The sequence below is a fragment of the Heterodontus francisci genome, chromosome 9, assembly GCF_036365525.1.
Source record: "Heterodontus francisci isolate sHetFra1 chromosome 9, sHetFra1.hap1, whole genome shotgun sequence".
NCBI classification, from domain to species: Eukaryota; Metazoa; Chordata; class Chondrichthyes; order Heterodontiformes; family Heterodontidae; genus Heterodontus; species Heterodontus francisci.
In genome coordinates, this window is record NC_090379.1 from 14,540,993 (window position 1) to 14,565,981 (window position 24,989).

The 24,989-nt window shown below is 43.5% G+C and overlaps 1 protein-coding gene across 7 annotated transcripts in view; it reads left to right on the top strand.

Moving 5' to 3' along the window:
- LOC137373594 (centrosomal protein of 128 kDa-like) overlaps positions 1-24,989 on the top strand; it is a 442,182-nt gene that overhangs the window by 79,737 nt on the left and 337,456 nt on the right. For 6 of the 7 annotated variants that reach the window (XM_068038587.1, XM_068038590.1, XM_068038589.1 and 3 more), the window contains exons 10-12: positions 2,555-2,629; positions 6,856-6,982; positions 19,037-19,197. In XM_068038587.1, the coding sequence (XP_067894688.1) occupies positions 2,555-2,629; positions 6,856-6,982; positions 19,037-19,197 (363 nt within the window). The remainder of the gene's footprint in view (positions 1-2,554; positions 2,630-6,855; positions 6,983-19,036; positions 19,198-24,989) is intronic. The other variant, XM_068038593.1, reaches the window with a different exon arrangement.

Genomic DNA, 24,989 nt, shown 5'->3' on the forward strand with positions numbered 1-24,989 from the left:
CCGCAGCCCTCCAGGTAGAGAATTCCAAAGATTCAAAACCCTCTGAATGAAGATAACATGAGAAATAGGAATGACTTCTCTTTTACATGTTAAATAATGACAAATTGTCTAAAACTCAAATTGCTGTAAATTTGGGATTAAAGTGAAAACTTTTGAGACCACCCCATAGGTTTCGTAATAGGTGCGTCATTCACTCATGAGTCACCAATGATTCATCCAGTAATTCTACAATTCTAATGTAATTCTGTGATTCTAAAGAACACATTGTACACTTCGTTGCAATCATTGGTATAATTACTGTACTTAGGCACGTATGCATCATTTTTTATACAGATTGTGAAGAATGGGTTCTTTGCAAATGCAGGCAATTAGATTACAATCGCAGAATTATTGGGGGAACTGCAGTACACTGGCATTGTGTTTAAATAAAAAAAAGTTGTTTTCTGTGCTAATGGAGCTTTCAAGTTATGAAGATTCTTCAATTTTTAAATGTATGTAGAATACTTAAGCAATAACACTGCTATTGCTTTTCTTTCACAAGTGAACAGATAGTAATGTAAAATCACTGGAGGGGTTATCTTTAGTTTCTGGCAGTTATTTTGATTGAATTTTAAAATAATTGCTAAATAGAACTTGTGCCCCATAATTTGCTGTAGCAGTGAATCTAATGGCGTCTGCTGCTGTTCGATTTGTGGTTGCGCGTCTAGATCTTTACATGTTTTTGTGTGGCGAGTTGCTGAAAGTGTGAGTTGATAACGTTCTGGGGAGGGAAATCTGACATCTAGGACCTGAGTGAATGGGGCAAACAACTGTGTAACTCCTTAATCAAACAGATTAAAGGATTGTAGAGTAAACGGTGTGAGAACTGAGAAGGAAGTGTAAATTAAAATTGATGAATTCAATACCAAATTAGGTACAGAAGGAGGAATGCAGAGGTTTAGGGAAAAAGATAGAAAGGAAAGTAATTTTAAAAACATTTTGCTTGCATTTTAAAATCTCTCCAACAACAATTAAAACCTGAAGGAATTGATTCTCCACTCTTGTAATAGTTAATTTACAGTGCCAGAGAGGCTGACTGGCAGTAATTAGAACATCACCTCCTGAAAAGGTTACATAGACTGAAATGGATGGCAACTTTCTGTGGTGAGTTTAGTTTGTATCCACCACGCAAATACAACTTCACACCATTCATTGCATTTCAGTGATGAGCCAGATGGTGAGATGCTGTTTTTGTGAAGCTAATGATTGGTATATCTCAGACAGCAACGTTTGGATGTTTTTAACCTTGCACCTGCCCTTGCCTGAACTTGCTGTAGCATTTACATATAAATAGTGACGAGTGCCATTAGACTCAATTATTTTGACAGCAGATTATGTGCCAAAGTACTAACCATCAAGTGAGAATTGACTGGAGTTACTAAAGTGAAATTCACCTAATTGGAAAATCCAGCAATATATCAGCAGAAATCAGGCTCAACAAAAATTCTCAAGAGCAAACACTTTTTAAAAAAAATCAGATTATTTTATTGTGAATGTTGTGCTGAGGTTGAGGGATGTTTAGTTCGATGGAATGGAACATTTCAAGCACTTGATCATAGCCCAATCCCTGGCTAGGCAAGCTCTCTCAACTCTACCTCAACACTGCTCCTTAGCCCTGATATCATGAGATATGGGATGCTATGCCACTGACATTTTCCATTTTGTACACCAGCCATCCAGTGCCCTATCTGTGTGAGATTGCCATTAATGGCAAATAATGGGCAATCCTTCATGTGGATGTATATACATTAACAACTGGTTTGAAAACTGCCAAACTCAATTCATTCAGGCCCCTTACAGCCACTAGACAGAGGAGACTCTTGTCTCAATCAGTCTAGGCTCCTGTTTAACTGGCTCATGTGCTTCCGTGATTATTTATCACTGGCAGTGCAGAGGCACATCACAGTGATTTCCATCTGTACCCATGGGATACTAGTCAATTAGTTGGTTGACTCCTAACGTCCTCTGAAGTGGTTTTGGCAGAGCCACTAAGCTGTAGAATGAATCACTGCAACAACAACTTGGTTTTATGTCGCACCTTTAATGTTGTAAATGTTCCAAGGTAGTACGAAGCAAGAAGGTAGTCCCCATCACCTCAGGGGCACCTAGGGATGGACAATAAATGTGGCCTTGCCAGTATAGCCAAGAACAGTTTTAAAAAATCAAATAGCTTTCTTATTATCAAGATTTTATTATTTTCTGTTTCTGTGCAAGTGTTCTGCCAGATGACTATTTTGAAACACAAAAAACATATTTATTTCAAAAGAAAGTAAGTGACAACTGGCCTGGAGACTGAAATGCACAAGCCATTAAAACTATGGTTGGACTTCAGTTTGAGTAGCTACATCGAACTGAATTTTCCCTATAAAGAGCAGTGGCCTTTAGGGGGACTGGTCAAGTAGGAAAGATCAACATTATTCTGAACCACAGACTACCTGTGAGCAATTTTATAGGAGGTTCACGGTAAATTAACTACACCTTGTATACTCATCATTTTTTTTTGTATCATGTTAAGATTGAACAAGACCTTAGCCGCACACGCCGAAGGTTGGATCAGTCAGAAGGGAGCCGGGAAACACTGGCCAGTCAGGTATGTTAAATTAATTGCCAAATGCTCAGAGGTTCCTATTAAGTGGTGACTGAGAAGAAAGTCTCTGCTATTATTCTGCTGTATCTATGCGCAGTCTATGTGGTCAAAATTGTTCTCGATCTGTAGAATAAAAGCTGTCCTGTGCTGCGGCTAATGTTTAAAAATAAAAATTGGAGAGATATTGTTAGACTATTAATTAACTTCAAGCGGCACCTTAAATATTGTTTGATCTTAAGTTGAACCTCCATGTTTAAACAAGCAATATAAGCTGTTACAGCTACATACTCTATCAGTTAAGAACTCTCCCCTGTATATTGCAAGTAGTGAACCTCAAATACTGAGGTTTATAGGTTTTAACCTCATGCAGAACTTGAATATGTAATTTAGGCTGACAACTCTGTGCAGTGCCGAGGAAATACCACCCTGTTGGAAGGGATTTATTTTGGATGAAATGCTAATTCGAGGCCCTGTCTGCCTGTTGAGCGGTCCTAAGGGATCCCGTGGCATCATTCAAAAAAGTTTTGGTGCCTTGGCCAACATTTAGCCTTCAACCGACGTCACCAAATCAGATTAACTGGCCTTTCATTCTATTGCTGTTTGTGGGACTTTGCTCTGCACAAATTAGCTACCATGTGAGACATTGCTGGCGGAAGGAATGCTTCATTGCCTCCATGATGCCCATCACTGTACTCCAAGTTACGAGATTAATTGAGTTCAGTTTCATAACCGTGGTAGGATTTGAACTCATGACCTTTGTCTTGCCTGTCAGGGATTATGATGACTACCGTGACGTTCTTCAAGGTTTGCTGTATCCCCATTAAAAATCAAGGTCGAACTTGTGAGGTGTCTGCCTTTGTTACAGCAGTTGCATCCTGAGTTCATGGATGAGTCCATCTTTTATCTTAAACAACTTGCTTTTTGTAACTTTGTTATCTTTGCTGCACCAGAGGGTTGTGGATGCTCCATCATTAAATACATTTAAGGCTGGGATAGATAGATTTTTGGTGTCTCAGGGAATCAAGGGATATGGGGAGCAGGCAGGGAACTGGAATTGAAGCCCAAGATCCGCCATGATCGTATTGAATGGCAGAACAGGCTCGATGGGCCATATGGTCTACTTCTCCTATTTCTTGTGTTATTTCTTGTTTCTGTCTTCCCCTCAATTTACTTCCTGATTCTTGTGTTTGCCTGGCATTACAAATAACCTATGTACAGACGTGCATTGGTATATGTGATTCCAGATACTGAATGATGCAGTGCAGAAACTTAGTGTAATATATTTCTGTAAGATATAAGACTCTGCCACCGCCTGACTGGAATTGGGGACTACATCTAAATAACAGATATCTGTTGCCATGCTGACTAATGGGAAGAGATGTGTGCTGGCCCTTTAAAAGGTGATTCTCTCCTGATTCAGACCCTGGTAGTAATTGCATATGGTTTTCTGGCTCATTTATCCAGTCGAGTTCTGCCGACAGAGCACCACCTGAAGGAGAGCTCATTGGCATAAAAAGAATGTGGTTCATGCGGTTTTGTGAAATCCCACAAAGAAACCTACTCGGAACCACTTTTCCAAAGGTCAATAGGCACCCTTGTACACGTTTCTTTAAATAATCACATGTACATCAACAACGTGTATTTGTATAGCACCTTTAACATAATAAAACATCCCAAGGTGCTTCACAGGGGCATTATAAAACGCACTATGACATCGAACCAGATAAGGAGATATTAGGTCAGATGATCGAAAGCTTGGTCAAGGACATAGGTTTTAAGGAGTGTCGTAAAGGAGGAAAGCGAGGTAGAGAGGCGGAAAGGACTAGGGAGGGAATTCCAGAGATTGGAGCCTGGGCACCTGAAGGCAAGGTCACCAATGGTGGAGTAATTAAAAATGGGGTTGCTCAAAAGGCCAGAACTAGATGAGCAGAGATATCTGACGGCTGTGGGGCTGGGGAGGTCACTGAGATAGGGAGGGGCAAGGCCATGGAAGAATTTTAAAACAAGGATGAGAATTTTAAAATCAACATGTTGCTTGACCAGGAGCCATTGTCAGTCAGCGAGCACAAGGGTGATAGGGAACGGGACTTGAGATTAGATTAGAGATACAGCACTGAAACAGGCCCTTCGGCCCACCGAGTCTGCGCTGAACATCAACCACCCATTTATACTAATTCTACACTAATCCCATATTCCTACCACATCCCCACCTGTCCCTATATTTCCCTACCACCTACCTGTACTAGTGACAATTTATAATGGCCAATTTACCTATCAACCTGCAAGTCTTTTGGCTTGTGGGAGGAAACCGGAGCACCCGGAGAAAACCCACGCAGACACAGGGAGAACTTGCAAACTCCACACAGGCAGTACCCGGAATCGAACCCGGGTCCCTGGAGCTGTGAGGCTGCGGTGCTAACCACTGCGCCACTGTGCCGACTTGGTGAAAGTTAGGACACGAGCAGCAGAGTTTTGGATGTCCTTAATTTACGGAGGTAGAATGTGGGAGACCAGCAAAGAGTATGTTGGAATAGTCAAGTCTAGAGGTAACCAAGACTTTAATCAGGATTTCAGCAGCAGATGAGCTGAGGCAAAGTCGGACGATGTTACTAGGCAGTCTTGGCAATGGTGTGAATATGTGGTCAGAAGCTCAAGTCAGGGTCAAATATAACACCAGGATTGTGAACAGATTGGTTTAATCTCAGACTTTTGCTAGGGAGAGGGATGGAGTTGGTCGCTAGTTTGTCCTTGAGCTAGCCCACTGTTGCCAGCTGTGAAGAGAAAAGACAGTTCAACATTTCAGCTGTGGACACTTAAGTTTGCCTGGAATCTAACTTAAAACCAAGTCCTGTTCACCCATCACCCCTGTGCTCACTGATCTGTACTGCCTCCCGGTCCAACAATGCCTCAGGTATAAAATTCTTATCCCTCTGCTCAAATGGGGGAGGTGGTGGCATCGTGGTAATGTCACTGGACTAGTAATCAAGAGGCTAGGCTATTGCTGTGGAGACATGGTTTGGATCCCACCATGGCAGATTGTAAAATTTGAATTCAATTAATAAATCTGGAATTAAAAGCTAGTCTAAGGATGACCATGAAACCATTGTTGATTGTTGTAGAAACCCATCTGGTTCACTCATGTCCTTTAGGGAAGGAAATCTGCCATCCTTGCCTGGATTGGCCAACATGTAACTCAGATCCACAGCAATGTGGTTGACTCTTAAAATGCCCTCTGAACTGGCCTAGCAAGCTGCTCAGTTCAAGGGCATTTAGGGATGGGCAGCAAATGCCGGCCTAGCCAGCCAAGCCCACATCCCACAAACGAATTTTAAAAAAAAATCCCTCCATGGCCTCGCCCCCTTCTTATCTCTCTAATCTCATCCAGTCCTACAACCTTCTGAGAGCTTTGTGTTCCTCCAATCCTGGTCTCTAGCGCATCCCTGATTTCCTTCGCCCTACCATTGGCAGCCATGCTTTCTGCTGCCTGGGCCCGAAGCTGTGGAATTCCCTCCCTAAACCTCTCACCTCTGTGTCTCCTCCTTTTACGATGCTTCTTAAAACCTACCTCTTTGACCAAGTTTTTAGTCATCTGACCCAATATCTCCTTATGTAGCTCGGTGTCAAATTTTGGTTAATATGCTCTTATGAAGCATCTTGGGGAAGTTTTAATGCTTTAAAAGTGCTATATAAATACACGGTGTAGTTGTTATGTTCTTATCAGCTATTCTAATGAAGAGCCAACATCTCTCTTGGATGCTGATGTATTTCCAGTATTTTTTGCTTATTTCAGACTTGCAGTTTTTTCCTTTTTAGTTCTGGTCATAACTTGAATGCACTAACTTAAAACCACCTTTATTTTTGTTAGTATCCCCCTCTCCTGCAGTCTCACACACCAAATGACTACAAGACTAATAAATGCAGCTCATTTCCACAGACGCTAGCTAGATATCCTTGTTTGCCTTGATTGAACCATTATTTGGTGTCCTTCGCATTCTGTTTCTGTACTGATGAAATATATTCAGAACTATATCTGAATGAGGATGCCAGATACTTTTTATTTCCCCCATTGTTCATTGCTCAAGTTATTAAACTTTTTTTTTTTAGCAATTTTCTATTTAACTGCTGGACACGTCTGCGCTGAACACAGAAAACACTTGCATTTTGAAAAGATAAGAAATGCAAAAATGGTAATGCTCTATTGGTCCACTGAGTCTTATCTGTGAATTTAGATAGATGATTTGCGCTCTCATCTGTTGAAGACTGAACAGGAACGAGCAACCTTGCAACACAGGATTTCACAATCACAGCAGAAAACTTATCGTGGAATAGAAGAAGATGACAGATTGAGCCAAGCAGGTGAGTGATAAGCACCATCTACCACATTTTCCTCTTCACTATCTTTGGTAGTTCTGCATCAAAATACATTTCAGGTAGGGGTGAATAAAACATGAGTTTAAACTACATTTTGTAACTTGCTTTTAATGCTGATTGAATTTTATGTCATGATGATATTGTCACCTTTAGTGGAGGCATGACCTTTAATCAACCACCTTGAGCATTCATTCCCTTCACCACCAGCACAACATGACTGCAGTGTGTACCATCTTCTAGATGTACTGCAGCAACTCCCAAACCTGCAACTTCCACTGTCTAGAAGGACAAACGAGAAGGTGCATGGGAACAAGTTTCCCTCCAAGTCACATGCCATTCTTACTTGGAAATATATCGCCTTTCTTTTATTGTCACTGGATCAAAATCCTGATCTCCCTGCCTGACAGCATTGTAGGAGTATCTTTACCACGTGGACTACAGGAGTTCAGGTAGCCAATTCATCACCATCTGCCCAAGGACAATTTGGGATGGGCAGCAAATGCTGGCCAGTCAATGAACCCACATCCGTAAATGAATAAGAAAATGGGATGTATGGCTTTTCCTGATTCTGACGTTTTATGTGAAGAACTTTTCTTTTTAGTATGGAACTTTTTTAGTCTGATGCATTTACATGGGCTGTGTTGACTGAGCAAAACATAGTTTAAGATTTATAAAACATTCTCATTTCAGGAAGAAAGCACATTTTGGGAAGATGTGGTGTAAGACTGTTGATCATAGGAGCAGAAAGATTAATCAAAAAAAGTCTACTTTGTCCTTCAGAGCTCTTTCTTTCATTCCCTACACACTTTCATCAATGTATTTGACTCGACATGCCCTGCCTGGGAGATTATGCTTTGAGTAAAGAAGTTCTTGTTAATTTTTAAATTTGCATATTTAAGTTCCGCCATCCCAGGAATCAGTCTGGTAAACCTTCGCTGCATTCCCTCTATAGCAAGAACATCCCTCCTCAGATAAGGAGACCAAAACTGCGCACAATATTCCAGGTGTGGCCTCATCAAGGCCCTGTATAATAGCAGCAAGACTTCCCTGCTGCTGTATTCGAATCCTCTCACTATGAAGGCCAACATACTGTTTGCCCTTTTTACCGCCTGTTGGACCTGCATGCTTACCTTCAGCGACTGGTGTACGAGAGGTTTTGCTGCATATTACCCTCTCTCAGTTTATAGCCATTCAGGTAATAATCTGCCTTCCTGTTTTTGCTACCAAAGTGGATGCAGTTTATGCTCCACATGAGCCTCCTCCCATCTATCACTTAATTCACCAATTAATTAACCAAGTACAGGGTCAAAATGGTAAAGTTAAAGCACCAAATAAAAACTGTTTCAACAGCCTTCATCTAAAATTGTTGCTTAATCTAAATTGAACTCAACATTCAGTAAGATCAGTAAGTAAAAATTACAGCATTTGTTCCCCAATCGCTCCCACTGAGACTAAACAATATTTAAGGACTTTTTTAGCTTGTGCTTTTCTTGAACATTGTCATATAGACCCAATATAGGTTTCAAAAGAGTTTTACTTTTCCTCAACTAAGGTGTCTTGTAGTCATGTCCTGACCAGCATTTAACTTTCAACCAGCACCACCAAAACTGATTAACTGCTCATTTAGCTTATTGCTCGCTGTGGGACCTTGCTGTGTGCAAACTGGCTGCCACATTTTCCTACATTGCAATAGTGACGACACTTGAAAAATAATTCATAAGCTGTTATGAACTTTGGAACATCTGAGGATTTGAAAGGCAATATACAAGTGCAATTTATTTCTCTCATTCCTCCCCTTTGTCTCTTCGGAAGATGATGTGTTTAGTTGCTGCTGGTGTTGATTGCTAGATAGTTTTACATTTAGTCATATGTGGTCAGGAGTCCCTGGAGGTTCTACTACTGTGCTGCAGATAACATGCTGGGCACTTGCCGAAGCAGGTCCCTTGACACCTTTAGGACTGATTTCACATCCTCCACCAGGTGAAGTGGGCCGCTAGCCCATTTACACCATGAAAGTTTGAGCCTGTGTCTTTTTTTTCTTCATGGCTTGTGGGCATCACTGGCAAAGTCAGCATCTAGTACCCATCTCTCATTGCCCTTGAGAAGGTGATGGTGAGCTGCCATCTTGAATACAACTGAGTGGCTTGCTAGGCTATTTCAAAGGGCAGCTAAGAGTCAAACACATTGCTGTGGGTCTGGAGTTGTATATAAACCGGACTGGGTAAATTTGTCAGATTTCCTTCCCTGAAGAGCATTAGTGAACTAGATGGTTTTTTTTGATGATCCGGTAGTTTCATGGTCACCATTACTGAGACTAGCTTTTTAATTCCAGATTAATTTAATGGTGGCATTTGAACTTGTACCTCTGGATTACTAGATCAGTAACATATCCACTATGCTACTGTACCCACTTGACGAGACAGGGAGATGGTGGGGGCCTTGGAATGGGTGGCCCAGGAGCCTGTCGGGAGCCTCATTAGGCCTTCAAATCAAGGTCATATTACATCAATTTTCAGGTTTCAGCGAATGTTGATAGGCCTGACCAGTAAAAGAACTACTGCTTAAATTGAGGTTTAAACTTTTTAAATTTTTAAAATCATGTGTCGAAACTTCTCCTGGACCCACATGAATTCCCCTCCCACTTCTCCACCTCCCCTCTAACTTGCAGGGGCCTGCTAGGCTGTAATGGTAAAGCCACTGGATTGCCCACCCCTTCTGGTTTGCAAGCTGTTCCAAAATGTGAGTGCCTTGCTGACCGAACGCTAATGAACCCTGACCATTACCGTGCTCGGGCCTCAGACACCTCCCATTCCTGGTTTGGAATTTCCTCCACATTGGTGCCCTGGGACCAGCGTAAACTGGACACAAGCCAATTACGTGGCTTAAAAGATTGCAGTATTTTACGACCGTCTATCAAACCCTCCACTGGAACAAGTCTCTTCCCACAAAACTGGCAACGGTCCCAAAAGTCATGCGCATGTTCTCCAGTTGCATTTGCTCAGGGTGGGGGGACTCCACATTGCAGGCAGTGTAGGAAAGGAAGTCATTCTTTCAAGTGTTTTATTGAGCTTTATAGAAGCATTTATCCTCACTGAAACCTGTTCTGTATGGTCTGTTTCTCTTAATACATTTTTATTGCGTAAATATAAGTCACATAATAAACGGAGAAGCTTCCTTGATTGCAGGTTCTTAAACCTGGCCATGTCTGATAGGTATGAATGATGCTGAAATGAGTTGAAACTTTAATTTCATACTTAAATAAGACATATACTGGCGTGGGTTCAGTGCTTTTCTTGGACCTCGATATTTTGTGGTTTATGCCCATTTTAAATTCAAGGTGAGAGTGACTGCCCTTGACATTAAGGCAGCATTTGATTGAGTGTGGTATCAAGTAGCCCTGGTAAATTAAAATCAGGGGAATTGAGGGGCCAGGGGACAAACTTTCCACTGGCTGCAGTCATCCTAGCACAAAGGAAGATGGTTGTAGTTGTTGGAGGCCAATTATCTTAGCCCAGGAAATTGCTGCAGGAGTAATGTCCTAGGCCCAACCATCTTCAGCTGCTTCATCAATGACCTTCTCTCCACCATAAGGTCAAAAGTAGGGGTGTTCACTAATGATTGTACAGTGTTCGGCACCATTCAAAACTCCTCAGATACTGAAGCATTCTGTGCCTGCTTGCAGCAAGACCTGGACAACTTTCAGGCTTGGGCTGATAAGTGACAAGTGGCAGGCAATGACCAGCTGCAACGAGAGAATCTTACCATCACCCCTTGATGTTCAACAGCATTATCATCATTGAGTCCCACATCTCGATGGACCGCACTGTGATCATCCTGGGGGTTACCATTAACCAGAAACTGAACTGGAGTAGCGTTATAAATCCCGTGGCTACAAGAGCAGGTCAGAAGCAAGGAATCTTGCGGCGAGTAACTCACCTCCTGACTCCCCAAAGCCTGTCCACCATCTACAAGGCACAAGTCAGGAATGTGATGCAATACTCTCCACTTGCCTGCAGCTCCAACAACACTCATGAAGCTCGACACCATCCAGGACAAAAAAGGCCACTTGAATGGCACCCCATCTACCACCTGAAACATTCACTCCCTCCACCATTGGCATGCTGTGGCTGCAGTGTGTACGGTCTACAAGATGCGCTGCAGCAACTCGCCAAGCCTTCTTCAATAACACCTTCCAAACACGTGACTTCTCCTACCTAGAAGAACAAGGGTAGTAAATGCTTGGGAACACCACCATCTGCAAGTTCCCCTCCAAGCTACACACCATTCTGACTTAGAATTATATCGCCGCTGCTTCACTGTCGCTGGGTCAAAATCCTTGAACTCCCTTCCTAACAGCACTGTTAGGACATTTAGTCGATTTAGTATTTAGAATCTCACCCATTTTCTCTGACTCCACGCATAATTTTCCTCCTTAGTCCTTGAGTGGGCCAATCCTTTCTCTTGTTACCCTCTTGCTCCTTATATATGAATAAAAGGCTTTGGGATTTTCCTTAACCCTGTTTGCTAAAGATATTTCATGACCCCTTTTAGCCCTCTTAATTCCTCGTTTCAGATTGGTCCTACATTCCCGATATTCTTCCAAACCTTCGTCTTTCTTCAGCCGCCTAGACCTTATGTATGCTTCCTTTTTCCTCTTAGCTAGTTTCACAATTTCACCTGTCATCCATGGTTCCCTAATCTTGCCATTTCTATCCCTCATTTTCACAGGAACATGTCTCTCCTGCACGCTAATCAACCTATCTTTAAAAGCCTCCCACATATCAAATATGGATTTATCTTCAAACAGCTGCTCCCAATCTACATTCCCCAGTTCCTGCCGAATTTTGGTATAGTTGGCCTTCCCCCAATTTAGTACTCTTCCTTTAGGACCACTCTCGTCTTTGTCCATGAGTATTCTAAAACTTACGGAATTGTGATCACTATTCCCAAAGTAGTCCCCTACTGAAACGTCAACTACCTGGCCGGGCTCATTCCCCAACACCAAGTCCAGTATGGCCCCTTCCCGAGTTGGACTATTTACATACTGCTCTAGAAAACCCTCCTGGATGCTCCTTACAAATTCTGCTCCATCTAGACCTCTAGCACTAAGTGAATCCCAGTCAATGTTGGGAAAATTAAAATCTCCTATCACCACCACCCTGTTGCTCCTACATCTTTCCATAATCTGTTTACATATTTGTACCTCTATCTCACGCTCGCTGTTGGGAGGCCTGTAGTACAGCCCCAACATTGTTACCGCACCCTTTCTATTTCTGAGTTCTGCCCATATTGCCTCACTGCTCGAGTCCTCCATAGTGCCCTCCTTCAGCACAGCTGTGATATCCTCTTTGACCAGTAATGCAACTCCTTTTACCTCCCTCTCTATCCCGCCTGAAGAATTGATATACTGGGATATTTAGTTGCCAATCGTGCCCTTCCCTCAACCAAGTCTCAGTAATAGCAATAACATCATGTTCCCAGGTACTAATCCAGGCCCTAAGTTCATCTGCCTTACCTACTACACTTCTTGCATTAAAACAAATGCACCTCAGACCACCAGTCCCTTTATATTCATCATCTGCTCCCTTCCTACTCTTCCCCTTAGTCACGCTGACTTCATTTTCTAGTTCCTTACAGGCTTTAGTTACTACCTCCTTACTGTCCACTGACCACCTCATTTGGTTCCCATCCCCCTGCCACATTAGTTTAAACCCTCCCCAACAGCGTTAGCAAAAGCACCCCCAAGGACATTTGTTCCAGTCCGGCCCAGGTGTAGACCGTCCAATTTGTAATAGTCCCACCTCCCCCAGAACTGGTCCCAATGTCCCAAAAATCTGACCCCCTCCCTCCTGCACCATCTTTCAAGCCACGCATTCATCGTGACTATTCTTTCATTTCTACTCTGACTATCACGTGGCACTGGTAGCAATCCTGAGATTACTACCTCTGAGGTCCTACTTTTTAACTTGGCTCCTAACTCCCTGAATTCTGCTTGTAGGACCTCATCCCGTTTTTTACCTATATCATTGGTGCCTATGTGCACAACGACAACTGGCTGTTCACCCTCCCCCTTCAGAATGTTCTGCAGCCGATCTGAGACATCCCTGACCTGTGCGCCTGGGAGGCAACATACCATTCGGGAGTCTCGTTTACGACCACAGAACCGCCTATCTACTCCCCTTATAATTGAATCCCCTATGACTATAGCCCTTCCACTGTTTTTCCCGCCCTTCTGAACAGCAGAGCCAGCCACGGTGCCATGAACCTGGCTTCTGCTGCCTTCCCCTGGTGAGCCATCTCCCCCAACAGTATCCAAAACGGTATACCTGTTGTGGAGGGAGATGACCGCAGGGGACACCTGCGCTGCCTTCCTGCTCTTTCTCTGCCTTTTGGTCGCCCATTTCCTTTCTCCCTCAGCAATCCTAATCTGCGGTGTGACCAATTCGCTAAATGTGCTATCTACGACCTCCTCAGCATCGCGGATGCTCCAAAGTGAGTCCATCCGCAGCTCCAGAGCCGTCATGCGGTCTAACAAGAGCTGCAGCTGGACACACATCCAGCACCTGAAGGAGTCAGGGACATCAGCCGTGTCCCTGAGCTCCCACATTGAGCAAGAGGAGCATAACACGGGTGTGACATCTCCTGCCATTTTTAATCTTAAGCTTAACTTAGTCTTAACTTAGATAAATGACATACCACCGAGTCCTTTTTTTTTGGTTAAAGGAGGAGGGCGGGTGGGAGACACTACAGGTGTAGTGTCTCGGGTTCAGCCGCTGCCCAAATATATAGGTCTTACTTACCCAGCTGCCACCTCGCTCTCCCTGTCGCCGCTGCAAAAAGAAACTGCCGAAACAAAAAGGTAAGTTCAAGAAGAGGAAAGGCCATTAGACCCAGCATAGGTGATGTGGGTCATAGAGTCATAGTTGTTCCCGACGGCGGGGCTGGAAATTGTCGTAACCTCCGCTCCCGCTGCAAATCTTGTTTCCCATGCGATTTTGTATTTAAATTAGGCATGTGGTGATGGACACAGGGAACATGTGGGATCATGCGGGGGGCTTTCATTGGTGGAACCCGCTGTCACTGCCCCAAGCACCATGATCGTCGCAAATATAAAACATTCTGTGCTTGCAACCTCAAGGAGCAGCAGCCTTCCTTTCATGTAAGTATCTTCAGAATAATTTAGTTCAAGCTTTCACTTAAATCACATTGTTTTTGCTTCCCTTATTCTGTGCAAGTCGCCACCAACTTCATATCATTTATTTTCCCTACAGCCAACTTGAATCTCATGGCAGGCAACGTCCCGTCCCATGGTTTAGTGATGCCTCCCTGCAGGTTCTCCTCCAGGCCGTCAGGGAAAGGTGGGAGGTCCTCTTCCCTGCAGATGGAGTCAGAAGACCCTCCTGCTTCACCAAGGCGTCCTGGATGGAGGTAGTGGAGGAGGTCCGAACCATGGGGTAGTGCTGCAAGCGCGTCAATGACTTGGTCAGATCAGTGAGGGTAAGTGGTCCTGGCGAGGCTGCTCCATTGATTTCTTCCATGGCTATGTGTCTTTAAGGCAGAGGGTACGCAAGGAATGCATTCGAATGTGCAAGCAACCTTGGTGCCATCTACTAAATGATGAAGATTGGCATTGTTTGTGTTTGGATGTGGCGTGCGAAAGCCAATGCAGAACGAGTGATGTTGATGCATGTATGTAGTGGTTGTGATAGATCATTTGCCATGTCATTAAATCTGCACTATGTTGCAGGAGAAATGAAGCCACAACTAGCACGAACATGTTAAGGTGGGAGGAGTGGACCCTGACATCAGGCTGCTGACTACGGCTGAGGAGGAGGCTTCGGAGATCGCGAGAGAGGAGGGAAGCAGGGCGAGTGAAGATGGCGAAGCAAGAGTCACAAGGCGTAAGGATGAAGTGTCATCACTGCTCTTGCAGCCGTATGTGGGAACTGAAGGAAATTGTGTGAACTTATGTGAAGCACGTGCTTAAAATGCCTCTGTTTGTGTCTGCACTGTAGGCGCCCACACTTGAGTAGCAGAATGCCGCTTGGCCCTAGAAGAAGAAGAAGCCAATGCCCCAGAGGCTGCAATGTCTTCTGCATCTGTCAGTTCTGATACATCCACATGGTCCGTGGGGGGGTTTGAGATTAGAATCTGGGTCACAATCTGGTCTGCATGGCACAGATATGTCCCAGCAGCCGAGGGAGCATGTGCTACCCGGGTCCCCTGACAATCGGAGGACTGCTGCGGGCCAGGCCCCTGCTCAGCCCCACGCGCATGATGATCTTCTGTTTGTTGCTATGAGAAGTCTGCTGGATGTGCAGCAAAACCATGTGGAAAATACGTTGGAGGTGCCTGAGGTCATGTGTGGCTTTGTGCATGCCATGGAGGAGTTCCTGGCTGAGGCATTTGAACATATGGCTCCCTCAGTCGAGATTCTGACGATCTCCATGGTGTGTCTGGTTGACCACTTGAGCCACGTGTGATCTGACATGCACTCCATCGCTGTTGCAGTGAGCTCCATGCAGCAGAGTCTAAGGGAGTGGGGGAGGAGGAACTTGGACCTTCCTCCAGGTGCTCCTTCCCCTCAGGGAGACAGACAGGTGCCATCGTGCAGACAGATGGAGGAGGAGTGTCAGCTTCCCCAAGGCCTTCCCCCTCAGGACACCGCCAGGGTAAGTGTCTTCTCGTCATGCCCCCCCTGACATTGATCCTCTTACATCCAGCAGGCGAGTACACGGGAGATATTCAAGTACCATTGTTGCAGACCCCAGTAGGATGGAGTCATCAAGGCCCCGTTCCTCTAGAGGACAGCCACCACGGTCATCCACAGCAATGGGGCAGTGCACTGAGCAGACTGCCTCCACCTCAGCTGCTAATGTCGGGATCACACCTAGACATAGTAACAGGAAAAGGAAATTGAAACAGTTTTGATCACGAAGGTGGCATGGGTGCTGTACAAATTGTCACGCTTGCACGAAAACATTTTTATTTCATACAAAATTTGATCCACTCTGTAATGTTTTGCTTGGCTACACATGGATATAAAGAGGATTTTTGGAGGCCTATGGCAAGAACGCAATGATCCTTGCAAAGCACCTGGAGAAGTGTCCAGTGTCCATATGTCATTGGGATTTGAGCCTATACTCTTCAATGATGGCTATTTTCCTATTGATGATTAATAACTTTTTCCAATACTGTCATACCTACTTTTGTTTTCTACGGTCATATCTTAACACTGCTTGCAGTGGTGTGTAGTCGCATTCATTGTAGCCCATAGATGATTTCAGATGCCAATCACATGAAAGTGCAGCAAAGCTTCGTTAAAATTGCACAGATGAATAAGACTTCATGCAAAAAAGAATTTTGATGGAGAATTTCTATGTTTCTCTTCCCAATGTTCCTTCATGATGTGGCATATTGTTGGCTGAAACGTGCATAAATGAAGTTCTCCCTGATGTCCCTTGCATGTCTCTCAGTGGCCCCATATAGAAGACTGCATCGTGTCATTGTTGTCCTCCTCCTCACCCTCTTCATAGTAATCCTTGTCTGAGGAGGACTGGTGTTCCCCCTATATTTCTGCCTGCAGAATGTTGCTCTGCCTAATTGCAAGGTTGTGCAAGGCACAGTAGAAAACAGTTATTTGTGACACCCTCTGTGGCGCGTACTGAAGAGCCCCTCTAGACTGGTCAAGACAACGGAATTGCATTTACAGCATGTCAATGGTGTGTTCCATGATGGCTCTGCTGGATGCATAAGCAGTATTGTGCCTCTCTTCAGCAGCGCTTTGGGGATGACATACTGGTGTCATCAACTATGTACAAAGTGGGTAACCCTTGTCACCCAGGATCCATCCGTCCACTTTGGTTCATTCCTCGAATACTGCTGACAGTTGGGAGTTCCTCAAAATGTTGGAGTCCTGACAGCTCCCTGGGAACCGTGCGCAAACATACATGATTCTTCTCTTGTGGTCGCAAACCAGCTGTACGTTTAAAGAGTGCAAGCCTTGACAAAGACAGCAGGCTGGTCCCGGGGAGCTCTAACAGCCACATGAGTACAATCAGTCACCCTTTGCACTCTAGGAAAACCAGCGATGGCGCCAAAGGCTGCAGACCTGACTGTCCTCATCTGCAGGTAAGAGATTAAATCATTGGCATGTCGAAAAAGGGCATTGGTTACCTCTTTGATGCACCTACGGGTTGCAGACTGCGAGGTGCCACGCATGTCGTCTGTGGATCCCTGGAAAGAGTTGCTGGAGAAAAAATTGAACGCAGCAATCACCTTGAGGGCAACTGGCATGGGATACCCACTGAAGCCGAGTAGCTGTGGGTCATATTGCAGGATCCTACAAATTTCTGTGATCATTTCATGTGACATCCTTAGGTATCTCTGACATTTGAAGGTAATTTGTCCTTGTCCTGAGGATGTGATGACGTGCCAGTGTCTGTCTTTGATAAGGCCATTCCTCAATGTTGTCATTTGGAGCATCCTTCCTGTTCTGCCTGTTGCTGGTGCTCAGGCATCATGAGTTGAGGAAGAAGATCCCTCCTTAGTCTCTCTCTTTGCTCTTCTTCCCATGGTACTAGACAAATTGGGTGTATGACTCCTAGGTCGCTGTGGCTTTTATAAACAATAAGCAGAGCGTGGTGATTCAGCCCTCTGTTGCTGGTGAGCTGAAACATCGAGGCAATGAACAGCTCCCTTATATGTGCCTTCAGATTGCAGCCAGGTGGGAATGGGAGGAGATAGTGGCAAGTCCCCATACTGTCACCAGCATTAGGCCCAGGCAATTTTGACTCAGTTTAATATGATTGAGAAGCTGCCAATCCAATCACATTGGGAAGTGGATAGCCCCATCTGCTTTCTCCATGCAACCAGCAGTTTTCAGACTTTGTCGTCAAACTGCTGCAAGCAGGTCTGTCCCTAGAGTTTCTGATGCCTTTCCTGGATGGCTTAGTGGAGAGAGTGTCTGTTCCCCAACATTCTCTGGAGAATCCTGAGGAGCAATAACCAGCAGGCTGACGAGGGACAGTGTCACCAGCATCACCCCTAGAATCTGCCTTCAGTGCAGAAAGAGATTCAATGACTTCTCGAACAGCAAGGGTGAGTACACCTCTCCATCTCTCTGAACACTTCTTTCACCCTGTTCTGCAACAATTCTCTCCTGTCTGTCAAATCCATCAGAATTCAAAGTATTTACAGCACAAGTAACAGGCATTTCGGCCCAACAAGTCTGTGCTGGGGTTTATGCTCCACATGAGCCTCCTCCCAACCCTTGTCATCTAACTGTCTCGGCATATCCTTCAATTTCTTTCTCCCTTATGTGTTTACCTAGCTTTCCCTTAAATCCATCTATGATATTCGCCGCAACTACTCCTTGTGGTAGTATGTTCCACTTTATTACCTAGGTAAAGAAGTTTCACCTGAATTTTCTATTGGATTTATTAGTGACTATTTTAGTGGAGTGGGACCCCTAATTACATCCCTAAGAGACTGGGGCTATTGGATTGCTCTATGAAAGAGCCAGGACAAGCACAGTGGGCTGAATGGCTTCCTGCTGTGCTGTACTATTCTGTGCTTCTCGGAAATAGCCAGTTTTGATGTCTGTTAATTCATGATGTACCATCTTGAAGAATTCCTTCAGTAAATCATCATCATTGAATTATTTAATTATTAGGCACAGATCTCCCATGGCATTGCTCATGATGGGTTAAAGGTTTTCTTGGAACCAAGTTTGTTGACGAGTCTGGGACCTGGAAGCGCTGGGAAAGGGTCCTGGGATCTGGCAATAAAGGGGCTCCTAAGGTGTGCAATACAATTTATATCTCAAGTTTTCAAACTCTGCTGTTTTAAAGTAGTTCCAAAATGCCCATAATAGAGTTTAAAACTTTTACATTTTTAAAACCAGTTTGGATTTATCTTGCACTAAAGTTATAAAACACTGGGCACCAGTGTCCAGTGAGTTTTCAGGGCGGGCTATGTTCTTTTCCCTGCTTCATTGTTTTTCCCCATCCTAAATGTTCAAAGTTTTTTGTGTTGCAGTGGCTGGGAGGTCAGAGCATGAGAAGCAATTGCTGGAGAAACAAATTTTGGAGCTCCGAGCACAGCTAAACCGCAATGCTGCCCTTTCTGAGGTGGAAGAGCTGAAACGGTCCCTTGAGAGAAAAGAGAAGGAGAAATCTCAACTTTCTGCACATATTGAGGTATCTCCATTGGGCTGAGCAAGTGATAGTGCATTTCAAAATTTTAATCAGTTGGTATGAAGTTTTCTCTTTTACTACTTGCATGGTTGCAGGAAATATGAAAGTATGCTTATTCTGATCAGGTTAGTGGCACAGTTTGCCAACTGAATTATTGAGAAAGCACAAGGAGAAGGCAATTATTCTGGGTTTGTCCCTGAAGGCTTAGAGCTTAGGTTTGTACAAAGCTGAAACTGATTGTCCAATCTCATTTATAAATGCTAACTCTAGACTAGAATGGATGTCATTTTGACCTTCGTCCTCTCACTATATACATTTTCACTCTCTTGCGTGCTCGATTTCTCATGCACACACTTGCTTGCGCTCTCACTCCCAAATGCTCCCCTACTAGAATAGTAGGAATTAGATGCTCTCAGGTGTAATGAAAGGTGATTATTTTATTTAGCTGTTGTTGCTAGCACTGCCTATGCACTTCTATGGATGATTGGAAATTACAATGGGGTAGGGTAATCGTCAGCACATTTAAAGTGGGATATTTGTCACTCTTGGATGGCATAATACCTCTTTCTTTTAAATAAAAGGAATAGGTGATATTTGTCTGCTGCTGAGTTAACTTTGCAAAACTAGCCCCAAATGGCCCAACTTAGGCCACTAATAATTAATGTATCTTCCAGTTATCTGGTAGAAAAACATTTTAACCTTTCTCTGCACCCATTAATGTAAGGGTTAGGAAGACCTGAGAAAAAATTTAACTTTTGACGTGATTATACTGAACGCTTGGCTCAGAAATAGCAACCCTGTTGTTACCTTCATGGTACTACCTAGACATTGAGGTTATCAATTTCCTCTGCTGCAAGTTATCATTTGGGTCTCCAGACTTTGTGGTGTGAAAATTTCAAGAAAGAAAAATGTGAAAGTGTTAGCATGCTGTGAACTTGATCACTGGAATTATCCTGAACCTAGCATGGGAAAGGGTTTTAACTTGCATTCTGCAACATGTATCGGCAGTGCACGTGATTGCATCCAAAGATATATGCTCATTCTTACAGATGTAGTGTGCTCAATAAGTTTTCTGGTCATGACACAAAAATTATTACATTTATTATATTCTGGTACAGTAATAAAGCCAGTACCTGCACATGCCAAATATTGCATTCTGGAGGTAGAATTTGGCATTCTTGGTGATAGGACTAGGTGTGGGTTTTGAAGTTGCACTCCGGATCTAACCGTTTTGGATTAATCTTGGGAGCATATGTGGATGCATTCTTGGGGATAGGGATAAAGAAGAGGAGAAAGAAGATTTTGGAAAATGACACTTTTGGAAAAAAAAACCTAGCCTGCATGCACTTTGAGTAATTGTAATTTTCCTCTGCGATATCCAGATCACAGTGATTCCAGTGAGTTCAAAGCATCTCTGCTTTGACTGCCTTATAGTAACCAAATCAGATGTAATCAGGACAGCAGCAGTAGGTGTGAGAAACACCATTCTAGTTTGTAATCTGAGATTGATGCTAAAGTAGTGGGGGTGGAGATTAGTGTGTTGGGTAATGGCTAATATAGAGTGCTGTAAGTGGAAACTTTTAAGTTAGAACAAGGCTAGAAAATGTGCAGACTGAGACTGGGCAGTGCAGTGCCAAATGAACTGTAACATAAATGTGAGGTGATGCACTTTGGTAGGAAAAATAGAAATTGTACCTTAGTAAATATGAAACTAAATGGGGTAGAAGAGCAAAGGGATCTAGGGGTACAGGTGAACAAATCATTAAAAGCATCATAGGGTAACAAAGCAATTAAAATGCTAACAGCATTGGGATTGATTTCTAGGGGTATAGAATTCAAAAGTAGTGAAGTTATTTTAAATTTATCTTGGGCCCCGATCAGGCTGCACTTGGATACTGCGCACAGTTCTGGTTGCCATACTATAAATAGGGACATAGAAGCACTGGAGAAAGTGCAAAAAAGATTTACAATGATGATTCCAGAACTGAGAGATTACAGCTATGAGGAAAGATTGAACTGGTTCGGGCTTTTTTCTTTAGAAGAGAGAAGACTTGGAATTGACCTGATCGAGATCTTTAAAAATATGAATGGGTTGGACAGGGTAGATGTGGAGAGAATGGGCTGGATGTTAACAAGCCCTTGACGTCGTGATCCGTGGTGGAGGGGGGAGCCTGAAGATGGCTCCGGATGAGTCCCGCCACGGACCTTGACGCCAGCAGTGCCCAGCTCGGTCCTCCTGGCAGCGGCGAGGCTCCGTGGCGGCCTTCCCGCTACTGGATGACGTGACCACAATTTAAATATGCAAATCAATGAAATTAACAAATTTAAATACACTTCCAATCTTGGCCCACTGTGACCTTTGGCTTGGCGGCCGGCACTTCCGCGCCTTCAGATCCCCGTCCGGGGAAATGCGGCGCCACACTGGTGGGGAGGAGGGAGGAGGAAGGAGGTAAGTTTGTCAGTGTGGGAGTGGGGGGACGGGGTCAAATAAAGGTAATGGGTGTAGGGGATGGTGGGAAGGGTTGAAACATAAACTTTGTGCAGTTTGTGGTGGGGGGGGGGAAGGTCAGATGTAAAAAGTAAGTGTTTTGGGGAGGGTGGGAAAGGGGCATAAGAACTTCATTTAATATTGGGAGAATCTTTTTTAAAAACAATTTAAATATGAAGGCAGGGCTGGCTGCCCTTTAACAATGGTGCCAGCGCCTGCGCACAGGCAGCTGACGCCATTGCCGGGGACATGATTGAGGGCATGTGGGCCGCCCTGGCTATTTAAATGAGCCGTTGTGCTTAAGATCATGACAGTTCTTTGGCATGCAGCCCATCCGGGCGAGCCGCCATCCTTTGAGGGCAGCGGGCTCTTAAAATATAACCCAATATTTATACTTTTGGGGGAATCCAAAACTAGATGGCCATAAATACAAGAAACTTGCTAATAAACAGGGAAATGCGGAGAAATTTCTTTACTCAGAGTGGTTGGAAGGTGGAGATTGTTATCTCAGGAAGTAGTTGCGGTAAATAGATGCTTTCAGAAGAAAAATAGATGAGTACATGAGGGAACGAGGAATAGAAAGATATGCTGATGTAATGGGTGGAGACTCCTGTGGAGAATATGCAACTGCACAGACTAGTTGGGCTGAATGCCTGTTTCTCTGCTGTATATTCTATGTAAGATTGCTGATTGGATGTCATAGGGTTTTATCTTGGAACCCTTGATTATAATATATAAATGGACAAGGGTATTGTTATGATCAGGCGAGAAGGGGTCTAGGGGATTCCCTCTCAGCCTTTGCCTGGTTTAACCCTAACAGGGTTTAATTTTTAAACAGTTTTTAGCTTCCCCCTTAGTGAATCCTTGTTCACTGCTTCATTTGTAAGGCAAAGAAATCAAACAGGTTTCCTTAGATTTAAACAAGAAAGGTAGAAGTTTATTAATCTTAAACTCTAATCCAGTTAACAACTACGAATATGTGACGCGACCACTCTAGCATGCATACGCGATAAACACACAGATAGAGACAGAAAAAGTAGAAGGGATAAAGGGGAAAAGTTTGAGGCAATATCTGGTAGTTACAGTCCTTTAAGTTCAATGTGGAGTCTTTGGTTGCCGGTAAGTCTTGCAATTCGCTGGGGCCCAGTTCACGCTTCAACTTGTTCCGATGTAGGAGTCTTTTCTCTCTTGAGGTTTACGTGTCTTCTGTGGGTCCGGTGGCTTGGGAAAAAGCGGTTCCGGCCTCAGTTGCACACTCCTTCTGTTCCTTTCTCTGGCACAATTCAAAAATCCCCAGGTTGCCCAGCAGGTTAGTGATGGGACTAGCTCCTTATTTGGGGACAGTCTGTCCTGTGAGGTTTGTGGATTTCAAAGCTCTCAGTGGTGGGGGGGGGGGGGGGGGGGGGCGTGGTGTAGGGCTATTTCTTACCGACAAGATGTGGAACCTTTGTCAGACCAATCTCTGTTAATTGAATCAGTGATCGATTCCTTTGTCTCTCCAAGCACTGTCTCTTAGTATGCAAATGTTCTTCCAGCCAAGTGTCTGGTGATCTTCAAACCAGTCATTTCTTCACTCCAGCCACAGTTTAAATCCGTGTTCATGTGATGAAATCAATATGCCCCATTCTTGGCAGGTGGGGGTCTGCATGACAGTATCAAAAGCAAAATACCCTGATTTTGATCTGCTAAAATTAGAGAAAAATCAAATAGTGAGAAATAATTAAATTGGATTCAGATTTTCATTCGGAAATTGGGTCTGTAACTGGCAAATGCAATTCAGAGAAGACAAATGTCAAATAATAGAGCCATTAAGGGTTGTGCATGTTGAAAAGAAAAGCAAAGCATCATGTGGATCAGAAAATGAATCTATGGCTAGGTAGAGAAATCATTAAAGACATCATTCTAGTGCATATTTACAATAAGAAAAACAGTCAAGTTCTGGTTTGCAGCAGCAGAGGGATAAATAGAAATCCAAAATGTTCATTCATAGTTCTTTATTGGATCCCATTTTCAGTATTGGTCATTGTGGCACAGGAGATCGGTTGTTACCCTGGGGGTGAAGCCTAGAGCAACAAAGATGATATCAGGTCTTGGGACTCTAAGCTTACAAGTATGTTTGAAGAAATTGTGCTGTTCTAATTGGGGAAAGTAAAATATAAGGTAGAAATTCAAATTTTCAAAATCGTGAAAGGGTTGACCAAATTGAGAGAAAAAGCACATCTGATGAGTTCAAAAGTTGGGGAAAGATTTAAAAATTAGCTATTTAAAATTAGAAAAGAGACATTAACACAATTAAGTTACATAGACTAAATAAATGTATGGACTAAGTTACCAAAGAAGGAAACTACACAAGTGCAGTGGAGATGTATAAGTACATTGTTTGACAATCGAGGCGAATTGAAGAATATGATAAAGTAAGGTTAAGTTCAGCATAAAGGAGATGAACTTGTTCAACCAAAACACCCCCTCCTAAAATAAAACTTGCCATCAAGGACCAAATCACTGCTGGTTCTTTTAAATGTTTGCCAGCTAGCAAACAATGTCCTTCCTGGATTGAGTTCTGCATCAAGACTTGAGCATGCATAATTTAAGCTAAAACTCCACTACTGTATTGAGCATTGTTTGAGGTGCTGTCTTGCAGATTAGAATGTTATACCATTGCCTCTGTGGCCTATCCCAGTGCTTCATCTGGACACTGAAGATCCTATTGCACTATTTGAAGAAGAACAGGGAGTTCTTCTCGTGTGCTGGTCAGTTTCCCACTTGACCCAACATCACCAAAAAAAAATCTTTGCTCGCATTTGATGTGCATAAAAAAGGTTGCTGCATCTGTACTGGTAAAGCACTGCACCTCAAAGTGAATTTATGTGTACCTTTTTGGAATAAGGCACAATATACATGCAGATTCTTGAATACCTATTATGGGTCATGGAGTGAGAAAACAGTTTTATTTTACTTTTATTTTTATATTTTTACATTTTTAACAATTTTTTTTCTTTTTTTTATTTCATTGCATCGTAGTTTGTTCAGTTTGCTTACCCACTTTTTTTTTCATGTTTGTACTTGCTGCTGTTCAATCTTCAGTCCGTTAACACCCTATCTATACTAATGCTTTGTCTTTCAACACACCATTAACATATTGTTTGCCTTTGCTCCATGACCTCTTGGTTAGCTATGTGGCCTTGTCCAGTCTACACTTTCTCCTTTGTTATCTCTTGCCCCACCCCCGGCTCACTTGCTTATAACCTTTGATATTTATAATATTTGCTAGTTCCGAAGAAGGGTCACTGACCCGAAATGTTAACTC